Source organism: Apiospora marii, assembly GCF_038362585.1.
Source record: "Apiospora marii strain CBS 49790 chromosome Unknown utg000009l_segment0_segment0, whole genome shotgun sequence".
Taxonomy (NCBI): Eukaryota; Fungi; Ascomycota; class Sordariomycetes; order Amphisphaeriales; family Apiosporaceae; genus Apiospora; species Apiospora marii.
Genome location: NW_027117381.1, coordinates 4204903 through 4218286, shown reverse-complemented (window position 1 = coordinate 4218286; position 13384 = coordinate 4204903). Strand labels below are relative to the sequence as shown.

General features: G+C 57.1%; 4 protein-coding genes across 4 annotated transcripts; 3 read left to right on the top strand and 1 right to left on the bottom strand.

The window, feature by feature from the left end:
• Positions 1-108: 108 nt before the first annotated feature.
• PG985_012906 (uncharacterized protein) lies at positions 109-3495 on the top strand (the record flags this gene model as incomplete). Its single annotated transcript, XM_066832672.1, has 4 exons — positions 109-191; positions 404-1506; positions 1561-2584; positions 2667-3495. The coding sequence occupies 4 exons, from the start codon at positions 109-111 to the stop codon at positions 3493-3495; spliced, it is 3039 nt and encodes a 1012-aa protein (XP_066680722.1).
• Positions 3496-5030: 1535 nt separating this feature from the next.
• Positions 5031-6985, top strand: PG985_012905 (alpha/beta-hydrolase; the record flags this gene model as incomplete). The annotated part of the gene is made up of 3 exons (XM_066832671.1): positions 5031-5235; positions 5299-5468; positions 5534-6985. The coding sequence occupies 3 exons, from the start codon at positions 5031-5033 to the stop codon at positions 6983-6985; spliced, it is 1827 nt and encodes a 608-aa protein (XP_066680721.1).
• A 1110-nt stretch (positions 6986-8095) lies between these two features.
• PG985_012904 (uncharacterized protein) lies at positions 8096-10461 on the bottom strand (the record flags this gene model as incomplete). Its single annotated transcript, XM_066832670.1, has 2 exons — positions 8096-10137; positions 10206-10461. The coding sequence occupies 2 exons, from the start codon at positions 10459-10461 to the stop codon at positions 8096-8098; spliced, it is 2298 nt and encodes a 765-aa protein (XP_066680720.1).
• Positions 10462-11871: 1410 nt separating this feature from the next.
• Positions 11872-13143, top strand: PG985_012903 (uncharacterized protein; the record flags this gene model as incomplete). The annotated part of the gene is made up of 6 exons (XM_066832669.1): positions 11872-11883; positions 11954-12128; positions 12170-12288; positions 12468-12477; positions 12557-12977; positions 13041-13143. 6 exons carry the CDS (start codon positions 11872-11874, stop codon positions 13141-13143), a joined length of 840 nt encoding a protein of 279 aa, XP_066680719.1.
• Between the last annotated feature and the right edge of the window lie 241 nt (positions 13144-13384).

Here is a 13384-nt window from a genome sequence, read left to right as displayed (position 1 = left end):
GTTCGGATATCTCTACACACCTCTCATCCAACTTCTTCCATCACCCCAGCCACATTCACTCTTTCAAGCTTGGTCTTTTGAGGCTGGCATACCCCCGAAGTTCCCACCATGTCACTCTTTAGCCGAGTCTCCTTGGGTCTGCCACTCTTGTTGCTTGTCGTGGGTGGACAGGCTAGTTGCAATGGAGCCAGGTCAGTACCCTGTCTATGTCTTTTTAGAGTCATGTTGATGACTAACAGATACTCGATAACCAGTTGCTTGGGCGGCTCCCACAAGCTCGTGAACCGACAAATGTGTGTTCCCACTCCTTGCTTCGTTACCATCGTGGAAATTCTACCAACGATTTGATCGCAAGAAAGCTAATACCACCGTATCCTTACAGCCATTACTCCTATGGAGCCAGGCCCCCGCCCCCCAAACCAAGCTCCTCTCCAGGAACAGAGACTCTGCCGCCGCCGCCGGGCGGAGCCACCGTCTCCGTCCCACCGGGCAATGGGACGTACCCCGCCAGCTCCTCCCCAGTTTCAGGGGGCCCACCGGCCTCCATCAGCGGCCCAAGTTCCTCCGGCTACAGCGTGTTCCCGCTACCCCCTGGCTCTTCTACCCCGGGAAGCGACTTGAGCTCGACCCCTACCGTGACCCTTACGCTGCCGTCGCCGTCGCCGTCGATCTCGCTCTCGTTGACTACCGAGACGGCCACGTCGAGCGTGACGGTACCCGCTTCGTCGCTCCCTCCTCCGCCGGGAGGGCAGGGACCGCCGCCCAGCACTAGTGTCCCTCCGTATAGCCAGACGGGCCCCGGCTCGTCTGTGTCTTCTGGGGGGCCGCCGGCGAGTGATACCCCCTCCACCAGCACGGGTCCGTCGGAACCTCCTCCACCAGGCGGGCAGGATCAACCCTCACCCTCGATCTCACCTTCTCTCTCGCTTTCGACCGACACTCCTTCTTCTGGGGGGCCACCGATGAGCTACAGCATCACCGCGTCACTGCCCGAGCCCTCGCTTTCGGTGACTACTGAGACCGTCCCGCCTGGTCAGACGGGCTCGGCACCTCCGCCAGGAGGGCAGGGCCTGCCGACCCCCTCGTACAGCCAGACAGGCGGCCCACCATCGAGTCTTCTTCCTCCTCCCCCGCCAGGAGGCCAGTCGGCCAGTCCGCCGCCGGGAACGTACAGCCAGACAGGTCCAGGCTTCTCGACCATTCCTCCTCCAGGGGGTCAATCGGAGAGCCAACCGCCAGCCACGTATCCAACGGGGCCTGGATCGCCGCCTCCCCCAGGAGGGCAGGGTCTGCCGTCAACCACCCCAACGGGCCCCGGGTCGCCAGACTCCTCATCGGGGGAACCGTCGAAGAGCTACCCTGTGACGGGGATGCCGCCGCCTCCCTCGCTTTCTACCAGCGCCCCACCCCCGCCAGGTGGGCAGGACCTACCGTCAAGCAGCCAAACGAGTCCCGGTTCGCCCAGCTCTTCGCCAGGGGAACCGTCGAAGAGTTACCCTGCGACGGGTATGCCGCCGCCGCCAGCGCTTTCCACCGGCACGCCTATGTACAGTCAAACAGTTCCAGGCGTGCCGCCTCCGCCTGGAGGACAGGGTCTGCCCTCAACTACGACCGCCACGATCATATTCGATTCCACTTCCACCGTGGATATCCCTCCTACTGGCTCGGAGGCCACACCACCGGCAAGCAACTCTGCATCTGGCAGTATGACCATCTCGACCTTCACCGACACGGTCCCGGTCTCGGTCCCGACTACCACAGCCGTCGTCAGCACCGTCACCGATTGCATCCCCCTACCTGGCCTTGGGCCCGGGGGCCAGGCCAGCATGCCGTCGGGGTGTCCCCCGTGGTCGCTGCCTATAGGGTCGGGGTCCGTGACGCTCATTCCAGGGACTACGGACATAGGATCGACAGCTTCGACCGGCGTTCCCATCGGCTCTGCCTCCGACTCCGTCCCGATCAGCTCGGGGGTCGAGTCCAGCTTGGTGACGTTCCCGCCTCCGACAGAGACCGTTTCCCTCACTGCATCCGTCACCGTCACTCCGTCGTCGGGTTCCGAGTCCAGTGGGTCCGCCTCTGTTCCTGTAGGCTCCGACACGGCTTCGCAAACAGGGAGCAGCCCAAGCGCGAGCGGTCCGACTGGCAGCGACAACTCCGCGTCGGTGTCGGTGTCCGTATCCACCTCAGAAGTCGCATCGGTGTCAGTCTCTACCGCGAGCTACCCCGTGTCGGCACCACCGTCGGGAACCGGCATCCTCCCCCCTCCGATCATCACCGACTCCTTGCCGCCATTCATGAACACCTCGTCGTTGCCGTCCTCCTCCCCCTCCCACGGTGTCCATAACAGCCACGGTGTCCATCACGTCCACGGCCGCGGTCGGCCCGCCACCCAATGGGCAGTCGACAGACTCGGTCGGGTCCGACACGTCGTGCACCCCCACCACCTTCTCGACCTCGGTGAGGCCATCGCGCAGCTATTCCGACAGCTCCGTGTCCGACACGACGTGCACCACCGACGACGCGTCGACCCCGACCCTGGTCCACTTCGGCAACGTCACTTCGGCGATCCCAACGCAGGGTACTGGTATTAGTCGTGGTGGCGACGATGAGGATGCATCTTCTACTTCCGCTGCTGATTCAGGGGCTGGTGCGACTGGAACTGCCAGTGCCACTGGTGTCGACGGGTCCTTGCCGACCGGTGTTGCGGACCCTTCGGGCTTCGTCACCGTGCTGACCAGCTCGTCCATCATCGTAACAGAAGCGGTACCCACAGCCTCCGCGTCCGGTGGTCTGGATGGCGGCCAGGGCAGCAGCAGCTCGGGCGCTTCGGGCGCAGCCTCTTCCTCCACCTCGAGCGCCGCGGCCTGCACCCCGACCCAGGACACCGTCATGATCGAGAACGGCGGCTTCGAGCGCGGCCTGAGCCCGTGGCAGGTCGGCGCCTTCGAGCCCCTGCTGACGGACTACTACATCACCAAGCCCGACGGCGCCCCGGGATCCGGGGCCGATGGCTCGTGCCGCTCCCTGGCCGTGGACCTGACCAACGGCGGCGACAACTGGGGCGGCCAGTGGTGGGACTTTGAGCTGCGCAGCCCCGTCGTGATCCGGCTCTCCCCCTCGCCGCAGCGCTACGTCCTCTCCTTCAGCCTCAAGTTCGCCCTCGCCAACCAGGCGCGCGTCGTGGCCGTGCTGGACGGGGTGCGCGTGGCCACCGTCGTCGCCGAGAGGGATAGTGCTGGGGGTGCGGGAGCTTGGACGCAGTGGGGCGTCACGTTCGAACTCGGGGCGAAGCGCAACTTCGCCGTGCTGCGCTTCGAGTACTACCTCAACGGGGCCTCGGAGAACACCATCTGGATCGACGGTATTGATATTGCGCCCTACCTCGCGGCGCTGCCGATCGGCAACGACACGGCGCCGGCTTCGCCTTCGTCGCGGACGCCGCTGGCGGAGACGGCGGTGGTGGCTGTCCAGACGACTAAGACTCCGGGGTCGTAGAGAGATAGAAAGGGGGGTTGTTGAGGAGGACCGGGCGAGATGGGTTGACTTGAACTTGAACTGGCTGGTGGACTTTAATTGGGGCACACTTTCTTGACTCTGGCAACAACGATATTCTTCGACTTCTTCTTGGGTTCCATGCTTGGGTCCGGCATTTTTCGATTCTCGACACTTAGATGGCGGTACTAGCCGGCCTTGGTGCTGCTCTTTTTCACAAGTTTTTTTTTTCCTCTCTTCTCTCTCCTTCTCTTTTCATTCGAACATGTGGTGGAGGGACACCTCAACATCTCTCCCTAAATTCGGTACACTTCAATGCGTCGAACATTACTGTAATTGTATCTCGATGTATCTACAGAAAATTGATAAATCCCCTGCGCGTTTTTTGAAGCATGTTGATCCTTGAAGCATCAGTGATAGTTTCGAAAGAAAGGCAAAGACTCGCCGTCACTGTATCGTATTCTGACTTCTGATAAAACAAAGCCGACACAAATGGTAGGCAAATCGCATTAGCTTTCCAGGCTCCCAGGCCTTTAGCCTAGGCGGGCCGATGTAACGGCAGCAATAGCCTGTAACTTGCCCGCCATCCGTCTTCACGCTGGCCCACCAGCCCACTAATTTATTAGCCCGGGCGATCGCAACAGAACAAGCAATGGGATGTGACCCTACATGCCGACATGCCCACCATGCTGACGCATGAACTCTCGAAGCGAACCTCCCGGCGTAACTACCCGGCGTATCCTCTTTCTGAGCTTGTTTACCTTTTGCCTTGGGCTTGGTCGATGGATGTTTGCTTGAATGTATTAACCTTACACGTACCTGGCATTGGCACGCAGCCGGGCGGCCGCCTTTTTGGATGTAGAACGAAAGAATCACGGACGGGGAAGCAAACAAAATACGCTTGCGAGACAGACCTCCTAAGCCACTTCCGAGTCATCGTTCTGTGGTATTAGGAAAGCAGACAAGAATGCGTGGTTAAAGATGCGGACAAAAGGGTAAGCCTGACGATGGATGATGGCCTTGTTTGCGGGGACCGTTGCATCGACCTAGAAATGATGACTCGCTCAAATGAAAGCATCCATGCCGCGATCTGCAAAACGGATGCAACTGCAGGCCCTCCACGCATTCTACATGAGAAACGTTTGTTGCCTGATCAGGAAGGCGCCGCTGGGCCTGCAGTCGCCATGGGGCCCTGCATGAGCTATGAGCAAGCACATAAGCACTTGATGTGGTCGACGTCACGTCCGGTTGTCTCAGAGCTCTCCCCCCGTCCGTCGATCAGCTTTCGGCTACCTAGATTAATTTGTGGAGGGGTTGGCGATGCTGCTGCGCAAGCGAAACCAACTGGACTAATACCATACCATACCCAACCCAACCCAACCCTTTCCTTTGTATGGTCCGAGGACGGGCTTGTTTCTTAGCAATCTTCTTTTCTCAGATCTTTTAGATCGCATTTCTCTAATTAGAAATTTGATTAGAAACCTGTTCGCAGATCAGCAGCAGTACAGTATTGCTTGACTTCTGGCCTGTCGCATGCCATGAAGCTGTCACTGCTTGCATTTGCCCTGCCGTGTGTGGCGGCGGTGGGCGCAAGCCACCACCATCAGCCCATGCACCTAAGCCGCCAGGCAGAGTACAAGAAGCGGATGGATGCGCGGATGCAGGCTATGAATCTCGAGACAACATCCTATGATGTTACCAAGAGACAGCTTAGCTCCCAGTTCCTCAACGACAACTCGACAAGTAAGTGCTACTGGATTGACAGCCCTCTGAGTACCTGGAAGCATAGCTAACTTGAGATCGCAGAGTTTGCCGTGGACGGCAGCAAGTTGCCGAACATCACGTTTGACATCGGCGAGTCCTACGCTGGCAGCCTTCCCATCGGTTCGTCCAACTCGAGCGAGCTGTTCTTCTGGTTCTTCCCCTCGGCCGATGCAGCTGTCAAGAAGGAGATTGTCATTTGGTTCACTGGCGGCGTAAGTCTCGTGCCCCAACCTATTGTCCCCACGTCTTCTGTTGACTAATATCTCCGACCTCACAGCCTGGCTGCTCCTCGATGAATGGCTTGTTCGCGGAGAATGGCCCCGTCACCTGGATGCCCGGCACATTCGCGCCCCAGCTGAATCCCTGGAGCTGGCACCGTCTGAGCAACGTGGTCTGGGTCGACCAGCCCGTGGGGACCGGATACAGCACTGGCGAGCCCACGGCCAACAACGAGACGGACGTGGCCGACCAGTTCCGAGGCTTCTGGCGCAATTTCGTCGACGTCTTCAAGATGCAAGGCTACGCCGTCTACATCACCGGCGAGAGTTACGCCGGCGCGTACTGCCCCTACATCTCCAGCGGCATGCTGGACCAGAACGACAAGGAGTACTTCAACGTCAGCGGCATGCTGATCTACGACGGCGTGTACTCCACCGACGCCATTACGGAAAACATCCCGGCCGTACCCTTCACCGACTCGCTCCCGGGCATGTTCCCCTTCAACGAGAGCTTCAGCAAGGATATCCACGACCGCCACCAGAGCTGCGGCTATGCCGATTACCTGGACAAGTACCTCGTGTACCCCCCATCCGGCCCGCAGCCCCAGCCGGACCCCAACAACGGCAACGTCACCGTGGAACAGAAGGGCTGCGCCTCCATGCTCTCCGACATCGACGACGCCATGACGGCAATTAATCCATGCTTCAACATCTACCAGGTCACCAACGGCTGCCCGCTCCCGTACGACGCCACGGGCGGAGTCAACGGCTACGTCCCCCACGGCGCGCCCGCCATCTACTTCAACCAGACCGCCATCAAGGCGGCCCTGCACGCGCCCCCCGACAAGGACTGGATGCTTTGCACGGCGACCGAGGTGTTCCCCCACGGCGACGACTCGCTGCCCTCGAACCAGCTCGCGATCCCCAATGTCATTGAGCACACGCAGAACGTGATGCTCGTCCACGGCGCCCTCGACATGGTCCTCATCGCCAACGGCACCATGCTGGCGGTGCAGAACATGACGTGGGGCGGGCAGCTCGGGTTCCAGAAGAAGCCGGAGCTTCCATTGTACGTGCCGTACCACTCGACTCCGGATAAGGGCACGGCGGCGGGCGCGGGCGTGCTGGGGACGGCGCACACGGAGCGCGGGCTGACGGTCGCGCTCGTGGCCTTCAGCGGGCACATGGTCCCCGCCAACCAGCCGAGCGTGGCGTTCCGCCAGCTCGAGGTGCTGCTGGGCCGCGTCCCCAATCTGCAGTCGCTCGAGCCCTTCACCACCGACGCGAATGCGACGCGGCAGGTGGCGTCGCCTGACGGCCTGGGGTACGGTACGGGCCCGCAGGTCTGGCTGGGTGGGGGAGAGGCCGAGACTTGTAATGGAGGGACCGGCAGCAAGGGCCAGGAGGTCCCCACGAACGCTGCGCCGGGCGGCGCGGCGGGGTCGTACGGGGCGTCTTTGACGGCGGCGGGGCTCTTTACCGTGATGTTGGCGTTCAGCTTGTTCCTGTAGAACGTGGTCTGGGTCTCTTATTTGTCTGCGGACTAATGGTGAAAAAAGAATATGGCGCTATGGCTTTGTGTAGAAGGGTTTCATTCCGTTGCGACCCAGGTTTGCGGTGACATCAGATAGATCAGTCTCAGCAATACATTGTCTTCATAAAGTGTGAACATCGTCTGTCTCATATCCATTGAGGCTTACTGGCTTCCGAGTTGGTTCCGGTTCCGATCACCATGCCGCCAGGATCCTCGGCGACTTGTGAGGTACACACCCACTCCCACTGATCAGAACCCGAGTCGTTGTTGAGAGCCCTTGAGCTGATTGGTCACGGTATTTCATCAGTCGCCCACAACGTCCCGGCGATGGTGATAGTAGCATCAATACACCCCACATGAATCTCGACTTTGATCATCTACCTGTTTGTAGAAATGCGTCGAATAGACATAAACGGCAGTTCCCTCGTTACTCACCAAGCCAGCAAAATAGCAGAGCCTCTGCTACAGCTACATTTATAGCATAAGATAAGGTAATCGCCGACATCCCATCATCACCCGCTACTTCAAAGTCTCATTTGGCTTAACGGTAGAGCACGCCGAATCGACTCTTTGGGATCCCTCAGTTGTCAAAGAGGCGGATACCGGTTCGAATCCGGTAATGAGCAGTTTTCTTTTTGCGGCGATGGGAACATAGTGGCACACACACTCACATCTCTTGACGGCGGCATCGGTTCCTTTGGTATCACACTCTTCGTGATATGTCTATCCAGCGGGGGAAGCTACCATATCCGGTAAGGCAAACATCATGCCAACATCACTATAGGAATATTTGGTAAACGGAGCACGACACAGCACGGCACAGCCGAGTGGGAGCAGACACCAAAAATACCAACACCATCAAGGGGACCTTAGACACACTCACACGCATGTTATTCATGTATCTTCGTCATTCCAGGACTATACTATCAATGGTAAAGCCCAACGACCAGGCCAGAAAACCCCTTAAACTCCTCTAATAACAAAGTATTGTGTCCCACCATACCTAGGAGACACAAGGCGTAGTGAAAAAAAGGTATCTAATCCTAAGTGAATTCCAAAAAAAGAGAAAGGGATGAGGAAAACAAGCTCAAGTGGGGGTTCCCAGTCGCAATTGGATAACCAAGGACAACAGGCCGGGAAACAGGTAGGGGTACTGCAGCATCTCCGGCTCGAAGGCGTTGATCGTCTCCTTGGCCATCTGCTGGTAATTGTGCTCGCTATCGCGATCGCCGCCCTTCTCCCCAGACCCCTCACGATCTTCATCTTCCATCTTCGCGAGGCGCAGAAGGTTCGACGTAGACACGGCGTTGGTCGACGGCTGGGTCGTGTCCATAGCATCCTTGATCCGCAGCAGCACGTGAGGCACGCCCTCCGCCGTCGAGTAGAATCCGCCACAGCGGCAACCACTCCCCTGCAGTGGAAAGTCGTAGAAGAGTCCGATTTGCGCCATCTGGAGCTCACCGGCCCATATGAGCCACTCGCGGTCCTTGGTGGCCTGGTACAGCTCCAAGACACCCTGGATCAGGAAGGCGTAGTCTTCGGCAAAGGCCTTGGTGTCGGCCCGGGCGCCTGCGTGATACATCCGATACAGGGTTTTGGAATGCCAGAGTTCCTTCTTCACAAACGTGGCGGCGTCCTTGGCCACCTTCAAGTACCGCGCACCCTGCTCGGGACTGCCAAGACCGTATGTCTGGCATACCTTGCCCGCGCGGGTCAGAGAGGCAATGGCCATGCCGTTGTAGGCAGTGACCACCTTGGCGTCCAGGGAAGGTCGGATCCGCTCCTTTTCACGGTGCGCCCTCAGCTTCGCTCGAGCAGAATCCACGAGGCCGGCGGCTTGCTCTTGGGTGATGCTGAACTGTGCGGACAGGTCGGCCAGGTTCTTCGCCACGCGCAATACGTTCTGGTTGAGATATTCGTCGTGGGGGTCGTCGGTGCTGTCGACATTGCCGTGTTCCTTGACGTTCCAGTGCGCCGCGGCCACCGCGCTCAGCCGCTCATCCCCCAAGACGGCGTCGAACTCCTTCCTCGTCCACAGATAGTAGGCTCCGTTGCGCATGGCCCGGTCGCCTCTCTTATTGCGCGAATCGGCCGCCTCGCTGGTTGCCAAACCTCCGTTCTCCAGCAAGATGGGGGCTGTGGTTAGGTAATCTGCCAGCTCCAACACCATATCACCAAACGCGTCCATCACTGGCTTTGCTGGCATTGCAGAGGCGGGCCCGGTTTTGAAACCTTCCCAAGCAACGAGGAAAACTTCCAACAAGAGGGCATTGTCGGAAAGAATTTTCTCAAATGAAGGTAGTGACCAGTCCCGGGTCTTGGAGTAGTGGTGGATTCCTCCGCCCACATGATCGCGAATACCCCCAGAGATGATGGACAAGAGGGTTTGGATACCAAAGTCGGTAGATTTCTGGCAAAGGTCGGCCCCCACCACATCCTTAACCGCCTGGGGGAAGAGTTTGGCCTTGAGCAGGAAAGACAGCTTGGAGGGTGTCGTAAACCTGGGCGTCTTCTTAATATACTCAAATGTCTCCTCCAGCTGGGCCACATCGACTCTGCCGTTCAAGAACGAGGTTTGCGTGGTAGGCATGTGAAGAAAGCCGCCATGAGTGTAGTCAAAGGTCTTGGACATATGCTCATAGGCCTCCTCGACATGGTCCAAGTCCATCTCTCCCAGCACGACACGTCCCTTTTCGGCAGGGCCCTTAGGATCATTAGGGCCCAAGGTCCCCTCGCTCATGAACTTGCGGAGTGCTTCGAGACTGGATCGCCCATCTGAATAAAGGCGCGTCCTTTCCGTACTGTCGTCCCATGCTGAGCGCATGCGCAGGAGGACGGTGAGGAAGTCGGGGGCGTCCGGAGTGTCGTCGGCCGCATCAGTCACAGCATCGGCAGATTGCGCGCCAGGGGCGGGGAAGTAGGTGCCTCCGAAAACAGGATGGAGGTCTGGCGTCAGGAAGACATTCAGAGGGTAACCCGCAGCGCTGTTGAGGGAGTGGATGTAGCTCATGTATATGGTGTCGAGATCTGGGCGCTCTTCTCGGTCGACGATGATGGACACAAAATGTTTGTTCAGGGCTTGAATGACGGCGCGGTTCGTAAAGGATTCTTGAATGGTCAAGGAGCAGACTTTGTCGTGTGGGAGGTTTGCAATTAGCCAGGTACGATCTCGGGGTGGCGGCGGGGCAGATACTCACAATGCGAGGCACTGTAGCCGACATGCAGGAAGATGGGCTTGTTCTCATCCTTGGCACGCTGAACAGCCTTATCATCGAACAGCTGCCAGAGAATGCTGCTATCCTTTTGCGACAGGATGTAGGGGCTTTTGCTGGTTCCGGCGAGGTTCGTGGCGGGTGACGTAGCCGCTGCTGCTGCTGCTGTTTGTTGTTGCTGGGAGGTCGAGGCAGAGCCGGCCCCCGACGGGGAGGCCGACGCTTGGAGCTGTGCGGACATCATGATGCCTGTAGTGATGTTGGTATGGATTTCGTTTCATTCAGAATTCGGGAAAACGAAAACATCAAAAATGCAAGCTTGCCCCCCTTCTTCGCGCTGGAGGCCCAGCTCTCTTAGCACGAATTGCCTGACGAAACGAAAGTGCTGCCCCGCCGTTTAGCTCCGGCCCTTCAAAATCGTTGCTGTCGTCTGACGCGGGGTCCTTGGGTCCACTAACTTTAAAAGTCGTTACCAAATATTAATTCGGAATTATGGGACGGGCTGCTGGTGGCTGCCACACTAAACGGTGCTGTCAGGGCCTCGCCTCAAGCTGCAGGTGGCATATCAGACCCGTTGTATGTCTTTAAATTCGCATTCGGGAACTGAAATAAAGAAGAAGAAGAAAACGAGAATCAGAACCAGCTGAAGGAGCTCACTCTGGACCTTTGGCTGGAATCTCAAGTACTCTTAGTTGTAGTTGTGCATGTGTGAAGCACCGTTTTGGTCAGTGGGGACCTCTTGCAATGCTGGCAGGCGATACTTGGCATTTGGCTGGTATCGATTTGATATGGTGTTGCGCTCGTCTGATTGATGGTGATTGTCGGTTGTCTTCGAACCAATACCTACTACATATACCTATTATCGAGCTATTCAGATACATAAATTCCCTTTCTAGATATCCATCGTGTTGATAGCGAATTATCAAGCTGCAATCCAGTGAATTGCCGGACAGCACATTTAGTGTTATCGCTGAGCTATCCCCTGCCACTAGCAACACCACTGCCGAGCTGATATCGAAGAAGTCACATCAACGATCATCTATTGCACCTGCCCTACCAGAACTATGAGGGGTCGCTCCAAATATCATGTTGCTATCTATGATAGGTAGCATATGGAAAATGAGTATTCTGGGTCAGGTGTGTCTGTATTCACAGGCAGTATACTTATACAAGCAGATATCCAATTACGTCCGCCAGAAACGAAACATGCAGTTTGGACGAGAAGCAAAATGTGTTCAGATGTGCAACTTCGATTGACTACCTCCTTCTTTCTTGATGTGCCGAGTGAACATTATGAAAGGAAGGAAGGAAGAGCTCATGCCAAAGTGTGGGTCAGTGTGTTTGATTGGTGCTCAATTGAGTTGGGTACATCACGTGTGGGGGGATTTCAGAGCCTGAAGTCGGCATCGACGACTGTGGATGGAGCAAAAGGTATGAAGACCCTCGATCGAGGTGCACACTCGAGAATGACGTCAGTCGCAGTTCTCGGAATGTAACAGCACGTGCGAAAGGGTGAACACCAACTACATCTCATCATCAGTCCTCAATTGATATCTATCGCCCAAGACCAATCTTCCAGTTTCTCTTTGGTTTCTATTGAGCCTGTCCATTACTACTAACCTACCAAAAAACCCTCCATACCAGACGCATCATGGCCCTCAAGGTATGTTGACCTTCGGCAGCGCACCCGCATCGTCGACTCCTCGTTGATGTTGACCAATGGGCCTGCATAGACCCTGTCCGCCAAAGCGGCCGCCGCCCTAGACAAGGAGCTCATGAGCACTGGCGCGTTCTCCATCGACCAGCTCATGGAACTTGCCGGCCTCTCCGTATCCCAGGTCGTCTATCGCGTACATCCTCTGAACAAGGGCAACCGAGTCCTCGTGGCCTGTGGCCCAGGAAACAATGGTAAGTCGCCAGTGCCAGAGAGCAGCTTAATCAGTACACAGACCTGACCTGCATCATGTACCTAGGCGGCGACGGTCTGGTAGCTGCCCGTCACTTGCGGCACTATGGCTACCAGCCAACCATATACTATCCCAAGCGCAGCAAGAGTGACCTGTACCAGGTAAGCCGCACTGTCACGATACACCGGGCCTTGAGAAGAGTCTTTCAATTGTCTGTCTAAACAGCAAGTGTGAAATGTGTATCTCCTGAGTCTATGTATACATGTCCTCGTGTATCATCATTAACCACTCATGTACTCATCAACTCATGACCATGAGAGAACCACAAGATTTCCCCCAGGTCACCATTCGTGAATCCTCCCCTCGTTGCTGCTATAACACCTCCTCCCTCAGCTCAGAAATGCATCCGATATGACCACGGCTGACCAGCTCGATGCCAGCGACTGGCTAAGCAACTCGAGGACCTCGATGTCCCATTCGTCGAAGACTTTCCCTCGGCTCTGAAGTCCACTGACCATATTGTCGACGCTATCTTCGGTATGTGCTGTCGTATCTTGTGCGTCGCAGTTCGAATGAGATCCCAAAACGCTGACGGTAGTCTTTGTTTTCCTCTGTTTCAAGGCTTCAGTTTCTCGGGCGAGGTTCGTGAACTTTTTCCGGTCGTGATCAAGGCCCTCGAAGAGACCAAGGTGCCTGTGACCTCGGTCGATGCGCCGTCGTCCTGGAACATCGAGGAGGGTCCTCCCAAGTCAGGCGTGGGCAGTTCCTTCCACCCAGAGTTCCTTATCAGCCTGACGGCCCCCAAGCCATTGGTGAAGCATTTCCAAGGGCGCCATTTTGTCGGTGGAAGGTGAGTGTGCTTCGGGTGCCCGGATAATCCATTCCATCAAGTCCTTCGTCTAATGTGCCGCAGATTCGTTTCCCCCTCGATTGCCAAAAAGTATGACTTTGAGGTCCCCGAGTACCAAGGACTGGATCAATTTGTCGAGACCAGTCCCACGGGCCAGAAGCTCTAAGCGATGCGAGGAGACTCCAAATGTGTCGCTGATGGAGCGTTGTTGTTTTCGGCGTTGTTGGCCTTTTGGTGTCCCCGAGTGGCTTGTTCGGCGGTGATCATATCACCTGGCAGCCGCCCGTGCGACTAAAGGGGCAGACTGGACTTGGGCATTGGCCTTCATTCATTTCAATGGTGACTATGGTGCTGCCCGTGGGGCAAGTGAGTAGCGGGGGACGAAAGGCGTCGCAGAAGCGGACATA